Below are 18805 nucleotides of genomic sequence, written 5' to 3' on the forward strand. Positions count from 1 at the left end.
TATGGCTTTATGCATGTGCATGAGTTCTTCAAATCTGGCAAAGATTTCAGCAGATGACTGAGAAATCTAGTGGGTGTTAAACATAGATGCTGCAATGAATTTGGATGGCTTAAACAATACTGATTTAAGGAGACAAATACTGAGGTTTTTCTAACAAACTAACTCCCTTTTTTTAGGTAGATATTGATTGAAACCCTCTCACCAATGCTTAAAGAGCCACGTGGGTATATACCCAATGACATACAGTAGCCTGAGTTACAGTTCAACCTTAAAATATTGTTGTGTTAATATCTGCTTTCTGCAAGCTTATTTTGTCAAGTTATATTAGTGTGTGTTCCTTTTCCAAGGACTGGATCCTAAATAAGCATGGGATTTCCCCCTTCTTAACAGGCAGGTGATTACAGACAGCATGAACCCAAGGTTCTCTCCATGGCTCCTTCATATAAACCATTTTGACCAAATAACAAAAGCGGGATCCCAGTCTCCTTCCTCACCTTTCCTCTCAGTTGAGGTTTTATGGCTTATGGGAGATTTTACAGTATTTTTTGAGGAACACTGTTGGCCTTTCTTTGATATTATCTCTTGACATTGTGTACAGGGGGATTGGCACTGGGTTGCTGATTATATCAGTCAGAAAAACTGGCCTTGCACAGGCTGGTTGGGTGCCTGTCATAAATGATCACCCTTTAATTCTCCGGGCTTCTCAGCTGATGCACTCTGAGCTCTTCTGTGCTGGAACAATCTTCATGGCCAACTAACAGTATCTCAATTTCCAGTTACCCTGCTGTGCTGCTGCTTTTCCTGCTCCTTTTAGGAGGTACCATGGAGAATTAATCCAAACGTTATACTTCTCCTTTGATTTTCAGCAGTGTCAATGTTTTTTTCTCAGATGAACTACTTTATGGATCTCCTGTGAGACACTTCCCTAATTCAAAGCCTTTTCATTGTTGCTCCAAGATACTAATTGTGCTTGAGATGAAAATCAAGCAAATTTGGCAGTGCCAGCTGAAGCTAGCATTAGTCTGTACTTCCAGTGAGACATTTTACCATGGGACATGGAAGTTAAATGATCATAATGACAAGCACAGTGATAACAAAGAAAGAAAGATTGTTTCTTGCATGTGGTTTACTTTAAGCCAAGAAGCACTATTTAATATTTTCTTCTTCTACACTTTGTTTTGATGGTATTTCCCAAATACTTCTAATTTCCAAAATGTAATTCTTTCAGAAGAATTCCTAGCCCGGAAAACATTTTGTTCTGATGATAACACAGAGAACATCCGAACAATCAGCAAGCCAGTCACTACGAAGGCATCACTCAGAAAACCATATGTGTCTTATTCTTTCCTTTTTTTCTTCTTCTTTTTTTTTTTTTTTCAGACTACTAATGGGAAGACCCCATTGAATTTATAGGCAGTTGTTCTCATTGCAGTAAGAGATAGCAATAATTTAAGACTTAAAAAATGAATGTTAATTTCGCTATCACCACTCTTTCATACACAGCATGGATGTCTCAAATCAGAAAAAAAAAAAAAAATGTTTTGGGACACCACTCCAGTAAAGACCTCAGTCTGAATGGTTTGAACATGCCCAAATAGACCTCTGGGTCCCGCCAGCTGCTGGGGGAGACGTGACTGGAGCTGAACTCTGCAGCACACCACTTCCCTCTGAGCCATCCCATATAAATAGGAAACACCAAAATAAAAGTGCTTTGGAATTCTGTTCTGAAAGATTAGTATTCAAGAACAATTTTGAGCCTGCCCCGTGATCACCAGACTGATTAAAAATGCTAATCAGAAGCTTGTATGATTAGGAGATTAGTACTGTCTGAACTTTGATCTGCCTCATTTGTGTACACAGAGAGGCAGAGACACACACAGTCACACTGAGAACTGCTTTCATGGGTAGCAGATTTCTTTTGCATAAAGCATTCATAAATGATCTATTCACTTTTTTGTTTTTTGTTTCTTGCTTTCAGTTCCACACAGGGATGGCCCCATGGTTTCTATAGTCACTAATGGTTACCTCTGAAACAGACAACTTTTTAACAGCCAGAAAAAGGAAAAACATTGTCAAAAAAGGCAATATTATACTTGCATTGCTGTAACTATGTGCTTTGATTTGATCTATGTGATATTCATAGAACTCAACAGAATTAATGAAAACCCCTCACATGTGAAACTTAGGACCTCTAACAATGTTTCAGTTCCATGGTCTTTGTGTAAACAACCTATAGACATAAACATGGAATATCTGTGAATCACAGCCTCATCTCCAGACACAGATTTACCTCAGTTCCAGACAAACTTGTAACTGCATGTCTTAATATCAGTAACTCTTCAGATGAGGAGTGCCATGGCTTTGAAAATGTCTTCAGTGTAAAGAGCAAGTAAGAGAATAAACCTGGTAAATATAAAAATCACAAGCAGCCTCTGTCAGCTGTGGAGAAAGACCCAACCATCAGGTCCAGCCTCTCTGAAACCATGGCCCTGGTCTGCCTTATCAGTGAAGATGATTATAAACTTATGGTCTGCCTTATCAGTGACGATGATCATAAACTTATGGCAAGTGGATACTGAAGAAACAACAAATCTCTGCAATCCCTTTTGGTGTCACCATCCTTCTATTGCTAGATAAAATCTTCCCACAGAAAACTGCAGTCTTGTCAGCACCGCAACCCTTATCAAACACAGAACAAGGCGATGGCAGGCTGATGTTCACATTACCCTTTTTAGAAGGGGAGGCTTCAGTCTCAGAAAAGATGTGCTAAAAAGCCACATGAAGAATTAGATCTCAGACATTATGCCAGCTGAAAGGGTGTGCAGTGCCACCTAACTATGCAGTGGCATCTCTACTGACATGGCCAACTAACACCTTCACTGAAGTTTAAAAGTTTTCAACAAAAAAGAGTCCACTATAAAAAATGGTCCTGATCTAAAGAGCTTCAGCTGCTTTTATTCAGCTTCCCATGGTTCTGTGTCTAATTAACCTGTAAGTTCTCTTGGTCAGAGGTGGCTTTCATGATTGTGGGTTCAGCTGTGAGATTTCCTGGTTGGCCAAGGAGAAAAATAAAGGGATATAAGCTGACTTGTAATCCTCTCTACTACCTTTTCTGTAGTAGGCAAGAGATTGAGTTACTTTTGCTCTCTCAGCAACTATAAAGGGAATGAAAGAGAGGAGACTTGTGCGTGGCTTAGTGCCACCCTTCTAACGTGCAGCTGTTTTCCTGCTTTAATGTAAATCAGAACGTCAAAGGCCCATCAGAGCCTAGGTGCCCCTGGAGCTTGAACAGCTAAGGCACACAAATCTCTGTAACTCTGTGCATGCAAGCAAGCAACAAGGCTAACACAACTGCTTCTCCAGCTTGAGTAATCCTTTTTGCACTTGGAATAGCTTGGGCAGCCTTCAGCATGAATCTAGAGCAATGTCACACGCAGCGTGTACCGGAGCACCCTCAACACTTTGCTGCTGCATTTCATTGCAGCAACCATAATTCATAAATATATGAAAAAAACACATTTGCGGGAAGAAGGGAAAACACAGAGGACTAGTGATATTTTATTTGTGAAGATCTGCTTTTGTAGGCTAGGATATTTGCATTATAATTATGACACCATCAGAAACAATGCCAGATATGAAGCATTGTATGTTCTGAAGTATAAGGGCAGAGATCCAGAGGGAATCACCTGAAAGGCCTTCTGTTACAAATCATGTGCTGTATCAAAAAGATGAGTTAATCGCATTTTGTCTACATGCACTCCCTGACACGCACAGCATTTCTGGATACCCTGAAGGAATACAGAACTGATGTCTGTCCTGTTGTAGGAAATTCCTGGAACGATTCTTGTCGGCTAACAGTAACCACTTAATTAATGTAAATACCAAATTTTGGTCTGCTTTGGAACAGTCTGGAACTAATCGACGTTTCACAAAATAGGCCGTTCACTTTGTCGTTCTAAACACCTGCACACGGTCGTTACGGTGCAAACTCCGCAGAGCAGGGATCAGGGAAGTGCCCTTTCCGCCGTGGAAGTCTACCTGGAAACGCATCTCCTAAAGACAGGTGCAAGAACACAGGGGGTGTCACCACCACCCGGCGACATCCGCCCTCCCCGCCCCTTCGCCCTCTCCAACGGCCGCCCTGGCCCCTCACGCACCCGCCGCTGCCTGCTGCCCTCCTCGCACGGCCGGCGACACCGCCAGCGGGCAGCCGCTGCGCCGCACACGGGGAAGGATTAATTTAGCCAGTTAATTCCGCCCCCCACCCCCTCACCTCCCTAGAGGTAGGGGAGGGTACACCCGCGTTGCTAGGGGTGCCGGAGGAGCACCCAGAAAGTTGCAGGAGAGGGGCAGGGAGAAGGGGGCTGGCCGAGCGCTCGGGGGAGCGGCTGCCGGCGCCGCGCAGACAGCCCGGGGGACAGCTACTCCCACGGCAGCGGCCGTTACGCCCACCCGCCGCCAACGTCTGGTAGCGGCGCGGGGGAGAGAGGGAGGAAAGGGATAAACTTTGAACTTAGCCGGGTGGCGGGCGGGAAGCTGTATGGATGCCGCTTTCCCTCAGGGCTTGCTCGCAGCCCCTCGCACGCTGTAGGGCGGCCGCTGACAGAGGAACCGCCGCGCCGCTTCCTCCGCCGCCGGCCATGGTGCGTGGGGGGTGCGGGGCTCAGCCCGGCCCCTGAGAGTGGCGCCTCGCCCCCGCCCTCCGGGCTGCTGTCGCCGTCCTCCCTGCGCCCCCGCCCGCCGCCACCTGCCTCTCTGCTTCGCCGCTGCCGACCTGAGCCGTTGGGCATCGGCTTCTCTTCGTGCTGCAGCCTGCCCGACATGGAGCCGTCCGCGGGAAGCCGCCGGGAGTGAGTCCCGCTTTCCGACCCACCTGCTGGCCGCCCCCTCGGCGCCCGCGCTTGCTCCGATGGAGCCGGATGAAACGCCGCTTGCCGCCCCGAAGACCATGGTGCTTATGCTGAGGAAAGTTCGCAAGAGGCGGGAGATGCTGCTGCAGCAGCTGGGCTTCATCTGCGCCATCCTCTTCTTCGCCTGGTGCATGTCCAGCCTGCTCTCCAGACTGGGTGAGTGGCTGTGGCGGCGGGACCGGGGGACGCCGGCAGGGCGGCTGGACCGGCCCGGGGCAGCCGGGGGTTGGCGAGGTCAAGCGTCCGCGGCTGTTCCCGTTTTGAGTATCTCCGTGGAAATACCCCAGCGGGCGGGCGAGGCGGAGGAGCGGTGCGGGTTCCTCAGGAGAAACCCCCGCGCCGGGCAGGTGCGGGGCCGCAGCCCCGCGGACAAGAGGCAGCGGCGTCTCTGGCGCCTGGTGGCCAAGGGCTTCCCAGCACCGATCCCGCCCGGGAGACGTCCCGCCGGCATCTCGGGGGGCTTCAGGTCGGGAATCGAAGGGCAATCACGGGGCAGCTGTGTGCCAGGGAACGTCCCTGATGTAGTTTCCCTCCTGCCTGTGCATCAGAGCTGAGTCCTCTCCAGCCGCTTGTGGTCCCCTCTGCAACTTCGGGCCACCTTTCATTTTAGGTTGTAAGCCTCCAGCAGCTACAAGTGCTGTTATTTTGTTTTCTCCATCTCCTTCCACCCTCCTCCCCTCCTCTCCACCCCGAGTGGATTTGACAGAAAATCCTGTATTTTAAGCAAGGAACAGTGCTAATCTCATGTTTTATAAGAGAGAGTCTGTTGCATCCTTTATGCAAGTGCCCTGTCGGTAAACTGATGTATTTATAATTAACTACATAGTTCCTTTTTTATTATTATTATTTTTTTCCTGCCTGCTGGCACAGTTCGGGTTGTAAGCATGCAGCTTCAGGCCCACTTCCTGCAATATGCTTTGCATCCCTCAGGTATGAAGTCTAAGGTTGCTGGGACAGCACATGGGTCTCTAGGTAGAACTGCCAACAGTCCTTGAGGCTTTAAGAACAAAATCAAACTAAGCCCAGATTCTACATCCATGTTTAATATAAGAAAATCAGAGTTCAGCAGAATTAGGGTGGGTCATCTGCTTAAAATAAAGCTGAAATTAATATGCGTGCTTTAGGGGAAGAAAAATCTAGTGGAACTTTCTAATGCTTTTATGCTCAAATTATTGCTGGGGTTGTTTGAGATACATCTAGGATGGCAATGAGCTTTCCATATAAGAATTCAGTGTCTTAGACCATATTAGCATATTGCTCATCTTAGACCTTTCAACTGTTTTTTTTCTTAATTGTGGTTTTAGAATATACTGTTGCTTTACTTAGGACTGTTTGTCATGCCTTTGCTTTTTTTTTTTTTTTTTTTCCTTCTTGCAACAGCTATTTTCATAAACTTACTGGCTTGTAAAAGCAAGTAATTGGGGTATGATTATGTTTACATAGTTTTTTTTTTTTGTTGTTGCAGATAAGTTTTTAAAAACTTTTTTTAGGTTTGCATTAAAAATATTATGACTAGTGAAAGTTTTTAATCTCTTGGGTTATCAACTAAATCCCTCATAACCTGATTTTTGATGGTAGGCTGCATCAGGTAGGTTTTTTTTTTTCAGCTGGCTAATTTACAGTATATTGGATCTGTGAACACTGATTGTCTGTTCACTAAGTTTCTTATAATTGTGCCATCAGATATTTTAGCAAATACTCTAGCCAAACATCCAAGCTAGATTTATTTTGCAAGAGTTGCTGTAGCAAGGCACAAACATTACGTGATGGATGAATATAAACTCTAAGATCAGTCATGGAAGAATTTTTGTTATTGTAATATGTTCATTTGAAATGGATAATGTTGAGATAGAAGTGATTTAATTAAGGGGTTCTATTCTTCTTTTGATTATTATAATTGTGTACCCTACGTTATCAAAAGTGCTCCTTCTGTACTCTATTCAGCAAGTTCCATTGACAATGCTTCTGGAATATGAGTTTAGGCAAAAGCTCCACTGACTTCTAAAGAAGTTTGTTTTTCTTAAGACTTGTGAGGTTTCACAGTGTAGTTATTTTCCATTTTCCTTGACAAGTTATGCAGGGATTGATATTGTCAAGTATACCCAACACTGAAAAGATCAGCCCCTAGACTCAGAATAAACCAAAATGTAACTGGAACATGTCCATATGCATTTTTAATTTTTGATAAATCAGTAATGTAACATGTGCAAGTGCATATGACTAAATGGAAGTGTGATTGTTGCTTATATCAGCATAGCTGGGCTGGTTTCATCTATAGGAACTGTTAAGTGTTGAGTTTCACAGGTGCAGGCTTCAGTGTTTGCTTGCTGCAGAATATTTTCCTGTTGGGAGTCACAGCCGGGCATTCTCACAGACAGGTATCCTGATAGCCAGAATGTGTGAAGAGCTCTGATACTGCACCGTCATAGCTGGTTTCACCCTTTGTAGCTAGGAGCACCTATCATATGTGTGTTGGCGTGCATCCCACTCACACCTTGATTTTGCTGCATTCACATGCTGATGGTCTGTCCATGCTTGTTGCTAGTAGGGGCATATAGTCCAGTTAAGATGATGCGGGAAAAAAATTAGTGACAGTGTGCATAACCTCTTTCTATTTAATATAGGCCAAGAATCAACTGTTGCTGACAGACGTGTTTTGTCAGAAATATGGAGGAATAGAAAGTTGATGGAATCATCTAATCGGACATTTGAACCTAACTGTACACAACCAGGTAAGATGGGAAAACTTCGCGATGTCTTATAAGCTCTTGAGATGTTTTGTGTAGTGCTGTCATGACCAAGCTGCAGTGATATGTTAGGGTAAACATAAAAGTGTCCAACTTAAAAAACAGCAGGACTATTTCATTTAGAAATAAGGTTTACTGTGCTATATAATGCCATGACTTTATCAAAGCTAAAAGTTAATGTTATGATATAAGAATGTTTTGGGGTCATTATGAGACTTCTGCTGGCAATTTTCTTTAATTTTGTTTCTTTCGGTGATTATTCCTGTCTAGCTGATGCTGCACTGGCAATAGAGGTGTAGACTTCTTGAAACTATGGGTAGCTAAACATGCAGTGTTTGAGATACCATCTGAGCACAGTGATTTGTGTTCATTAGTATTATATGTTTAATCACGTTTTGCTAGTTTAATGATAAACAATATGTTCAGAATAGGCATTTATATTGTGTGGAGGGGGATGATGAGGTAACTAAAATGGAAACCCTGGAATCCATTTTACTTCAGGATATCTAGCCTGGCCATGAGATAATAATTGATTAAGGTCACGGATAGATGACGCATTTTAATATCAGTGTTAGTCCACAATGCGTTCATCTTTCCATCTGTCTTTCCACTGTGTATTTCCTTTCTCTCCCTTTGTGCCTCTGTGTGGTTTACGGTGTGTGGGAGATGAGACATTTTGCCAATGGCACTAGCCAAATGAATTTAAAGTTTAGATTATTATTTTTTTTTTAATGATTCTGATCAACTAGGGGATGACAGCAGAGCCTGTGCCTTCTTGCAAACAGTGACAGCGTGAGTTCAGGGATACTGCCCCAGTCACTAGAAGGGGTTGGAGCAGTACTCTCCCTCCCTAAGTTACATGGTTATTGCAATGCTGAAGGCACCTGTTGTATTGATTGAGGATCACTACTGTGCTTTCGTGCTTCTAAGAGAGGAGTGGGAGAACACTGAGCAAAGTACATGGGTCCAAAAGCTTTAGCTGTATCATCTGGATGTCCAAGAGCTTCTCTGTACTCCTGTTAAGAACTTTGTGGGTTAGTTTGCTGTTGTCTGCATCTGTAACCTCATGATGCTATTGATTTGTCTGTCAAAGTTGTTCACAGACAAGAAAGAAGAAACAAATGACCTTTTGGAAACATGTAATTATTCTTCGTGAATAGTCAGAAAATACTATTCTTTCTCTCTCCTCTTTAATTTTTCTCCACATATGTGGTTTCATCAATGTGATCATGTCTGAACACATACTTTGCAGTACACTTGGAGCCAAGCCAACAAAGGCCACAAAATCATAGGAGCTGGATCAGAAAGATGCCTATCAATGTTCTTGATGGGGGATTTCCATTTAGCATGAATGAGAACTTTTTTACAATGATACGATGAAACTGCCAAGGGAAAACAAATGCTTATGTGTAAATTGGAATACCAGGAGCAGTGCTGATTTCTCCAGATGTTTAGAGCAAATAGGTGAGCTCCCTCCACTCTAAAATTGTGAGGTTAGTTTAAGAACAATTGGAATAAATAAATACAGCCAGGTCATTTTGATGTGCTTTCTGAAATTCAGGTCTTTGAGGTGCACTTTTTTTCTGTAACCACAAGAGCTGGACACAAGAGAGGCTGAAATATGCCTCAGGATGCTGAGGTTTTAAGAAAAATATCATGAGACTTGTATTAAATTAGTGATTTCTAGTCACGATGCTAGAATTAGCCTTTCCTTTTAAAGGTTTTCCCTCTGGTAGAACACAGATTTAAAGATCAAATATGTCACAGGATTGCAATTGTAGCCTTTTTTTAGTTGCGTCCTGTTGTTCTGCAGTTATGTACAGTTTATCTCTGCATCTTCTGCAACCGAAGGGGGGATTTAGATACTGCAAGAGTCACTAGATGTAAGATAGCTGGCAAATAAAGGGAACATCTGAAAAATACCTGAAATTCATGTTTGTTGGACAGGAATGGATCTGTAAGAACCCATAATCGTTACTGCTCTGTAACAACTTCTGTAGATTTGTAATTTTTTTGGGGGGTGAGGGGGATGGGGCAGGGGTGGTCTTTGGTTTGCCTGCCCCCTGTCCCCTCCAGCTTATCAAGATTTGCTCTACAATGAGAAGAAGGTACAATGACCTAAAACCTCTCAAAAAGAAACAAGTAGCACAGCTCATCTCCATGAGAGTGTAGCTTGTGTAACCGCATGATTATGTCTGGAGAAAGTAGTCCCTGGAAAGATAGAGAGACTTGATCAAGGTTGCATAGAAGATGGGTGAGAGAATGTGGTTTTCAGTCATGTGCTTATCCCAGTGTAATGAAAGTCACAGGAATGTGCTGTCAAACACTCTAAATGGCTGGACTTTATTTCTGGTCATTTTTTTTAATCTAAAGAACAGATAGTTAATATGGATATATGTTGTATGAATACAGTGCTGTCTGTAGGCTCCTTTGTGAGAAGTAAAATAGATATTCTTATGTATGTCCTTTCTGTATCTGCCTTAAGCACAAATGCATGGATATGTATATGGTATATAGCAGTTTTCTTATGTTATATAAATGTTTTTCTATGTGTTTTTAGGATACAAGAACTTCATACCACCTTGGGAAATACAAATTGTTGCTGAGAGCCTGTTAATCCTTTGTGTCATTGCAGTGCTATTGCTGTGCTCCCTTTTTATTAGCTTCCCACACAAGTCTGCAGTTTTACTTCCCTTTTCCCAGAGGCTTTCAACAGAGTTAATTTATTTACCACCTCACCCCCTTTTCCTGCTTGCATGCAAATTAGAAAAAAATCCCCAGTTGTCAGAAATTGCAGTTATAGAAGTTTAAGACCACGAGAACCTTGTGGTTCATGACAGTGGTAAGAAAGGCTCACCCTTGGTAATATATCTTAGGAGAAAAACTCCATAAGCTTCTAGAAGTAATGTAAGAAGCTTGTGGAAGGTGCTGTCTGCTAGAAACTCACATAGCCTACACTGTCTGAGATTGTCTCATTTACTGAAGTAGATCTGTTTATATTGTGTTCTTCTGGAAAACATCAGTGTTTCTAGGGCAATTGTATCAGAAGAGAAAAAACTTTGAAGTCTTGGCAATACAGCTTCAAATAACAACCCTCAGGCTCTGACAAAGGAAAGAAAAATACATATATCTGTGTATATATTATATATGAATATATATAGATATAGAGAGGCGGAAGGATTTTCTGACCTTTAGAGGTTAGAGGGACTGATATTAATGTATATCTTAAGAGGTGGTACACTTTTTCTGATAGTAACTATTCCACAGTCATAAGGGGTTATAGATACTATCTATTCCATAACAGCAGCAAAGGAACTGTAGGTCACGTGCAGGTGGGAGGTGGAGTGTTTGTGAGCACCAAGCCACCCTCAGTTTAGTCTGGACTAAGAAAAAATCTTCACCAAAGTTAATGTACTCTGTGGCATCTTTCCATTGAAGACCATTCCTGGCTTGAAACTTCCCCTTTTCTGGAAGCTCCTTTGCCAGAAAAAGATTCAAATCTTTATATTGTCCTGGAGCCAGGCTAGAGGGCTTATAGATTGTCTATAGAAAGCTCCAGACTTCAAAAATGTCATGAGAGCCTGAGATTTTTGAATTAGGAATCTTGTGCTCATTTCGTATTAACTCTTCAGAGGGCTGCTGTGGGTGTCCCTCTTTGAGGGAAACTAAACTACCTTTTCGTTGTCTCTGAAAACTTTTCCTGGGTAAATTTCTGTGCGAGGAGGTGTTGATCTGACCCTCACTTAAAGCAGAGAGATCATGAAGAGGGATAGTAGTTGTCTCTAGCATCTTAACAGATCTCATTAGTTTATGACCGATTTTTTTTGTCTTACCCGAGCTCTTGCTTCCTTCTACCATTAGCTTACTAGCTTGCAGTGCCATCTGCCCAGCAAGTCTGATTTATAGCTTCTCTGCTCCAATGTCTTTGCCTGTTGTTTCAAAATGTTCCTATGACTCCATGTCCTCCAGGGCTCCCAGTAACGTTTTCAGAGCAATTACAAGCTGGGGTGACTGCGTGGTGCAAAATTTCTAACCATGTGACACCACTGGGTTGCATTAGGCTGTTAAAGCAGCTGATCTGGACTCCTTTCTATTGTTAATATTTTCAAGTAATCTCTGTATACAGTACAGAAATGTTTAAACTACTTGCTGTGAATTAGAAATTTATCAGAATATATTTCCAGTAGTCTTCTGACACTAGTTAGTGAGCTGCCTTGAAACTGGAAGAGTCAGTGGGTTCTCTGCCCAGTGGTTTGTCAGGTGTGGACAGTTCATGAGCTACATTGACTTTAAATAGCTGGGGTTTGTTTCAAGTGTGCTCCTCCCATTGTTATCAGTGGGTAAAGATGAATTGTGGGCTGGGGGAAAGGCAGGGGTAGCATTTATTCCTGAGCCATGCTGCCTTTTTACTTTAGAATTAAAAGGCTCACTGTAGCAATGCTTTCTGTTCTTGCAGTGAGAGAAAAAGAATCACTTCTGTACAGTGAAATGAAGTGTTTCCCAGCAGCATATGTATAACTGAGTTCTGAGTCAGGATCAAAAGTCATTAAGTGTCTATATTTTACACTGTTAGTTATAACCTTGGGGACTCATGTAGGATGTGATACATTGTACAGAAACTGCAGAAGACTTAGACAGTTTTGTTAACATATCATAGAAAGTACAAGAGGCTGTTACTTTTTCTGCAAAAATCAATGATGGTATTCTCAATGCCTAGGGAAGGTAGAAGTGACTCTTTAAAGTAATTTTCCAAAAGGACAGAAAAAGCTTGTACATTTGTTGTAAAGACACTCTAGGGAGAATCGATTTCCATCAATTTTATTTAACAAACACGGTGCTTAGTTAAATGCATCATTCCTAATATGCTGGATTGATGTGTACTTTTTTCCTTCATCCTTATAGACACCTTAATATGCAAAACATAAACTTTGTGTAATAAATGCTGATTTAAACATAGGTTGTTGCTGGTAGAACATGTCATTTTGTGCTGATGTAAATTAGCTTTGAACAATGTGATAATAAGTATTTCCTTTAAACAATGTGCTCATGATCTTCCCTAGATAAAACCTCAATTTTGTAGCAGGGATAAATGCCTTAGACCCCCACTTTTAAGGAGGTGGTATTAATAATTTCAATGTAACCCGTTGTTTCATGAACAGTCTACATTGGTAAGCTCAGCATGACCTGCAATTCTCTTACTATGCATTCATACAGGATGCATAGTAAGGTGCAACTGTTGTAGTGTGATAGATTTATTGATTATGCATACATTTTAATTTAAAATGTTTCTTAACTACAATGTCTTAACCCTCAAAGACCAGGAAATTTACCAACCCTAAATATCCTGTTCTTATGTTGTTCCAAAAGGAAATGAAAATGAAGAAAGATTTAAGAAAATTTTTCTTAGTTGCTTTATGCATATGGTATTCACATAATATAGAGGTGCAGTGTCCAGCGTGTGTGTATATATATGCACAGATGCATATGTTTATGCAGTGGAAAGAGTTACTAACCAGCTAGCATGTAGCTTATTGCTGTAGCCACTTGTCATATGCTTGTGGAGTTTTATTTGTTTTGGGTTGGTTTTGGGTTGTTCCTCACTCTGGTGTCTCTGGGCTCACTCTTGTCTCTGTAGATGCCAAGCTGTAAACTTTATTGATTGTGATCTCACTTGGATGGTTTCTGTTTCCAGGGGGAGATAGATGTGAGACAATTTAAAACCACTTTTAGTGGACTATTTGAGGGCAAATGACAAATGTTTAATGGCAAGTTTTTCTTGAGTGGCTTCCAAGGTCTCCTAATCAAAATTCACACCTAGATTTAGGTTGAACTTCTGATACTCTCTGCCTGGCTTATTGATGTGGGTGTTGAAAGAGCTGGCAGGTAGATGTCATTGAAGTTAATTGGGGTTTATTTGTTTATTTATTTATTTATGTGAACCAGTTTAGGAAATGTGCTTTTTTTGAAGCTAGAATATAAAAAAAATAACCAGCCTTCTCTCTGAGCTGTTCATTTTCTAGCAGTGTATTAATGCTGACATCCAAAATAGTAGAAAGAGATGAGACAAACATCTCTCTGTGCTTTGGCTCAACCTGCCAGCAGCATCCCCTGGAGAGCTGAGAACAGAAAGCGAACTCCAGGGTAATTTATCCGTTTCCCCAGGTCTAGGTGCCAAGTTCGCAGGAGGTGGTTTAACACACAGTAAATAAGTGTCTGACAAAAATGCCATTTAGAGATGTAGTAAACAAGGGCAAATGAAACAAAAAGAAATACTATTTAATATATTACTGTATATTCTTAAACCTGATTAAAATGTTAATTGATATAATCTTTATTTCATATGACTCAGATTTTTATATAGTTGATTTTGGTCCAGTTGAAGTGCACTGTGCGTAAGCTAAGTCTTTGCTCTGAAACCAAGAAGCAGGCTTGAAACAAAAATTGGTGTTTCTAAAATGTTGCAAATGTTGCAAGAGTGATAGAGAAACTTGGGATTTGGAACTGGGTGGTAGAAAACATAAGATTATCCAGTCATGAAGCCTGGAGTTGGTGAAAATGACACAAAGACATGAGTGGAGAGAGGCTGAATTTGGATAATGAGCCATGGGAGAATCATGGGAATAGCAGGGCAAGGAGACAGGCCCTGGGGAGTGGTAAGCAGTGATAGTGATAAAAGATGTATGAAAAATCAAAATGTGGCGAGAAGTTTGGTTTTGGTTGGGCAATGAATCTAGAATGAAAAGGGAGTCTCTAAAAAGGGCTTAAGTTACAAAAGGGCTACCTTTTACAATTGTGTTTGGCACATAAAACTGGAAGCATTCACAGTTTATACTGATCTTTTAATTTATTTTTTTAGTGTTGTGTGGGGTCTGGTATGTTTTGTTTGTTTGTTTTGAGCATAGATTGCCTATCAGGGAGGAACATTTTCAGAGCTTGTAGTAATGACACCATCTAGATATAAAGTCATCTGGAAAGCTTCACCAAAACATGACCCTCCTTAGCCTCAGCTCTGTTTCTCTGAGTTGCGGTGTTTGTTTTGAGGGTTAAAATGACTGATTTAAAAATACACTTAGGCACAGCATGGAATTTCATCAGAGTATATTAATTTTAAACTTTGTTCTGCTAATATTTCTGATAAGAACCCTCATAAGTTAATTACCTTTTCATAGGAAATTTTATTATACATATCTATTACTGTATTCATTAATACCAATGACTTTTTACAGAATAGATGTGGTTATCCACCCAGCAGGCTGAAAATATTCCATGAACCTGTTGACAATTAAACTGGCATCACTCCTCTTCTACAGGAAGGCAAGACCTTCAGGCAATAAAGGGTGATGGTTTCCTTTATTCTTTAAAGTTGACAGACATTATAGTAGAAAATGTAATAGCTTTTGAATCTGAGTCAAATTCATTCCTGCTGGCACTCTGCTGATAAGTTGAAGTACAGCAGAGCAGACACTTCAGGTGGAACACAAGGTACATGTATATGTGCTCATTCAATTGTTTCCTTTATTTACAGCATTAAATTAATGGTTTAATGTTAATGACAGGTGCTGCATTAACAATCTTGAGAGAGTGACATTCTTTACCCATAGTGGGAAATAGTGGCAAATGTGCCTTCTTGTGAACAAGAAGATAATTTAGACTCTGCCTGTTGAATTTCCATACATGCTTGCTTGTTGGACTGTTCTCAGAGATTGCCAAAATCTGATGAATTATTTTTCCCTTGCATATGATGCACTGATTTGTTCAGTGGGTTGAAGGTAATATGACTGGATCTATTGCACAGATCTATTAAACCTTTCAATAGCAAGAAGTAAATATTCACAGATGGTGGGAAACATTTAAACTTTGGGAATGGTAAAGTTAAAATAGATGAAACTTATGTTTAGAAGCTGAAAGAGCTGAAATATGGAAAGTAGATTGATTTATTACTTTTTTCATTTACTGTGCTTCAGCATGTGCTTTGAATTTTATGAGTTCCTAACCCAAAACATAGACTCATGAAGAGAGAGGCGTTTATTCTTTCGGTGTTCTGGGACCATATCCACACTGGTGTCCACTGCCTTAACTCCACTATGTCATTAGAGCCCTGGCAGTTTATAGCAGGTGAGGTTGTGCCCTACAGATTTGATGCTGGATGGTGAGATGCTGTTTCTGGTTTAGTTCTTTGGTGAGAATCTTCTGTCTTTAAATACTTTTCATGCCTTCATAAAAGTTGCATTCTTTGCCTGATAATGTCACGCTTCCTTAAATCCCTTCACAGGATTTTTGGCTGCTGTTGCCTAAAATTGTAACGCTTTTTCTTACCTTCTTAAAGCCTTTCACAAGTCTTCCCCTTTGCTCTTGCTGCTAGCCTTTGCTTCCTTTACCTGCACTGAAACTTTGAGATGAGTTTCCAATGTCCATTTGCCTTTTCTTGTTATTTTTATGTAGCCCCTTGCAGATGTGAAAGAAACTATCTGGAATATTATAACCCTCTCCTTTTTTGAATCTCACTTAATGAACCACGAGCATCGTGGTGCTCTCAGGAGATTGGCCAGCCAGGATTGGCTAGACAGGGAAGAAGTCAGAGCTAGCATGTTAATTAGTCCTCTTTCAATTGTGCACACAAGTTTTGCTGGTTGAGGGTGGAGGGAGATGAGGAGGGTCCCTGCAGAGCTGTAGTGTTGTCTGTCCATGTGAGATGCAGTGGCAGCCCCTAAGAGCACCTGATGGAAATGGTAGAGGAAAAAGAACACTGAAAAAGGCAAAGTGGCTTGCCCAAAGTCTGCAGAGAGGGTCCATTTTTTTTTTCCTGTTAGACATAAGTTGTAGCCGTACTAAGTTCACTGAACCTGAAGCTGTTGCTGCAACCACCATTGCCTCTCTGCTCTCCTTCTTGCTCACCTCATAATGACTTGACTCTTACTGTGCTTTTTTTCATGAGAAATGTAGGTTTTCAGAACAGAGATGTTTTTTCCCCCCACTGTATATTTTTACAAAGCCTAAAATGGGGCACCAAATCTAGTCACTAGTATAAATGGGGCAAGGATAAACCCAGGACTGCTTCAGTATGATGAATGTTTTTGACTTCCAGTGATATCTAAAGATTGTCAAGTGAAGTATCCATCTTGCCTCTAGGAAGTAAAGTGATTACCACTTCCCAGCCCGTTATACCATGTAGCTGAATGCTATATTACAGAGCAATTATCATTTCTCCTTCTCTTCCACTTAGGGGGAGAAGGACTGATGGAGGAACCTTGGAAGTTATAGAACTTCTCAGTTGCTCCCACAAGGGGGTGAGGAGATGCCTGCCCGGCCCATCTGTGGGCAGGTTGCCATCCACAGAGAATGGAGATGAAAAATTGTGACTAGGGAAGCAGCGGGTCTGTGCTGCAGTGATGGTTCTGCCTCTGGGGAATGTGTTCTTGGGACCACTGTGTGAGAGGGACTGTCAAAAATACCAACACTCCTGTGCCATACCAGGCATAAAATGAGCAATTCTTGTTGCTTACTGACTGAAACAGAAAGAAATAGTCCAGCAGTATTTTCTAATGTGTGAGTAAACCTGTGTTTGTGCCTGACTCAAAGGTTTTTGAATTATTTTTTTTATTTGATGGGGGTGGGGGATGGGCGGGGTGAGGGGAGGTGTTGTCTTGGCCATAACTGACTTACAAGGGAGTAACAAGTACTTCAGATTTGAAGTTGATCAATTATGTTTTTTAATTTTGTGTGGTTTTACTATAGTTATTTGATTGTCTATGATTCTTTAGTAACAGCATCTGATAGGAGAGTTCTTCCTTGGAAAGACTATCTGGGACCGTCTCCAGAACTGCTTTAATCTGTGGATATTCAGGGCAACTAACTTTAGTAAGTACTACTTAGGTAATTAAAGGTTGGAGCTGGGCTGCTTTCTCTGCAAGACAACAGGCTGGTACAGGGAAATCAGTCAACTTGGTTCAAAGTTACCTTCTGTATAGCATGGAATCGGGTTCCAGACAACTCAGAGTTTGATTTTCTAATGTGTTACAGGGTTTTACCAGTAGAAATAATATTACTCTTAATGTAGTCTTGGAGGTAGCAAAACTAGCACAAATTGCTTATGTTGAAATTAGTATTTATAACTGTTTATGAAACAGTCACAATATCCATTTTGCACTCTGGACTCAAATTTGCTTTAAAGAAAAAATGCAGACTGGCTAAAGAATAATAATAATGAATAACAAAAAGTCACCGCTAAATAACTACTGGTGAAATTCTCTTTGTTTAGTAACTGTTTCACCAGTTTGTACCTATAAATGTAGGTACAAGATCAATTTGCAAATGTAAGAGATGTTACATTGAAAAAAAGTACAGTTGCTGTGATCATACAAGTACTTCAGGTTCTTAAAAAGTACTATGTTCTACAAGCATAGTGGTTTTTGAAATCAGTCAGGTTTGGCAGAATTAATGAAATTATTTGCAGAATCTTTTGGTTTTGTTGGACACTTTCAAAATTCGATGTTTTCACCCTCATTCCAGCCCCTGCAGGGTTGAATGCTATACAAATGCCACTAGCATTACTAGTCACCTGGGATGAGATTGCAGGTGGAATGGGAATAATGATGCATGTACTATATTACTTCTTAAATAATAAAATTGTCATCTTCACAACTAAAATTCTTCCCTTCCATCCAGTAACTGATTCCAAATATTTTGGTCCTACCAGGTTGCTGACTGCAGACTGGAGTTGAGCAGAGCTGTGCACCTCTGAGGAGAGATTGCACCTCTGCCAGATACTTTTTGACAGGTGCCCAACTGTGCCCTGTGGGTCAATTCTGTCCTTCTCCAAAGGGTTTTCAGTTGTGAGGGCCAGCACATCTGATAACTTGTGGGAGAGATGAGGACCTCCTGTGTCCGAGTTGTTGGATGGGAAGTGGCTGTGTCAGACAACATTGGCTGTGTGTCTGTGCTAACGTGTTTCACCTGTGACATCTCACTGTGTTCAGGCTGTAGTAGGGGCTGATATCTCATGATTCTGGAGTACCTACAATCATAACCCCAAACTAACATTGATTATTATTATAAAAACCAGTTTATCATGTGTTTTGTATAGAAAACTAAGTTCAGTCACTGTACTAAGTGGAGAGAGTTTTGGGTTCATATTGTTTGTAGTTTTTA

General features: G+C 41.3%; 1 protein-coding gene across 2 annotated transcripts in view; it reads left to right on the plus strand.

Annotated features, from left to right (window-relative positions):
• Nucleotides 1-4169: 4169 nt before the first annotated feature.
• Nucleotides 4170-18805, plus strand: part of SLC24A4 (solute carrier family 24 member 4) — a 98140-nt gene continuing 83504 nt past the window's right edge. For both annotated transcript variants that reach the window (XM_065839445.2, XM_065839446.2), the window contains exons 1-2: nt 4170-5066; nt 7535-7642. In XM_065839445.2, coding sequence (XP_065695517.1) covers nt 4910-5066; nt 7535-7642 — 265 coding nt within the window. In that variant the 5' untranslated portion in view covers nt 4170-4909. The remainder of the gene's footprint in view (nt 5067-7534; nt 7643-18805) is intronic.

Source organism: Patagioenas fasciata, chromosome 5 (genome assembly GCF_037038585.1).
Source record: "Patagioenas fasciata isolate bPatFas1 chromosome 5, bPatFas1.hap1, whole genome shotgun sequence".
Lineage (NCBI taxonomy): Eukaryota > Metazoa > Chordata > Aves > Columbiformes > Columbidae > Patagioenas > Patagioenas fasciata.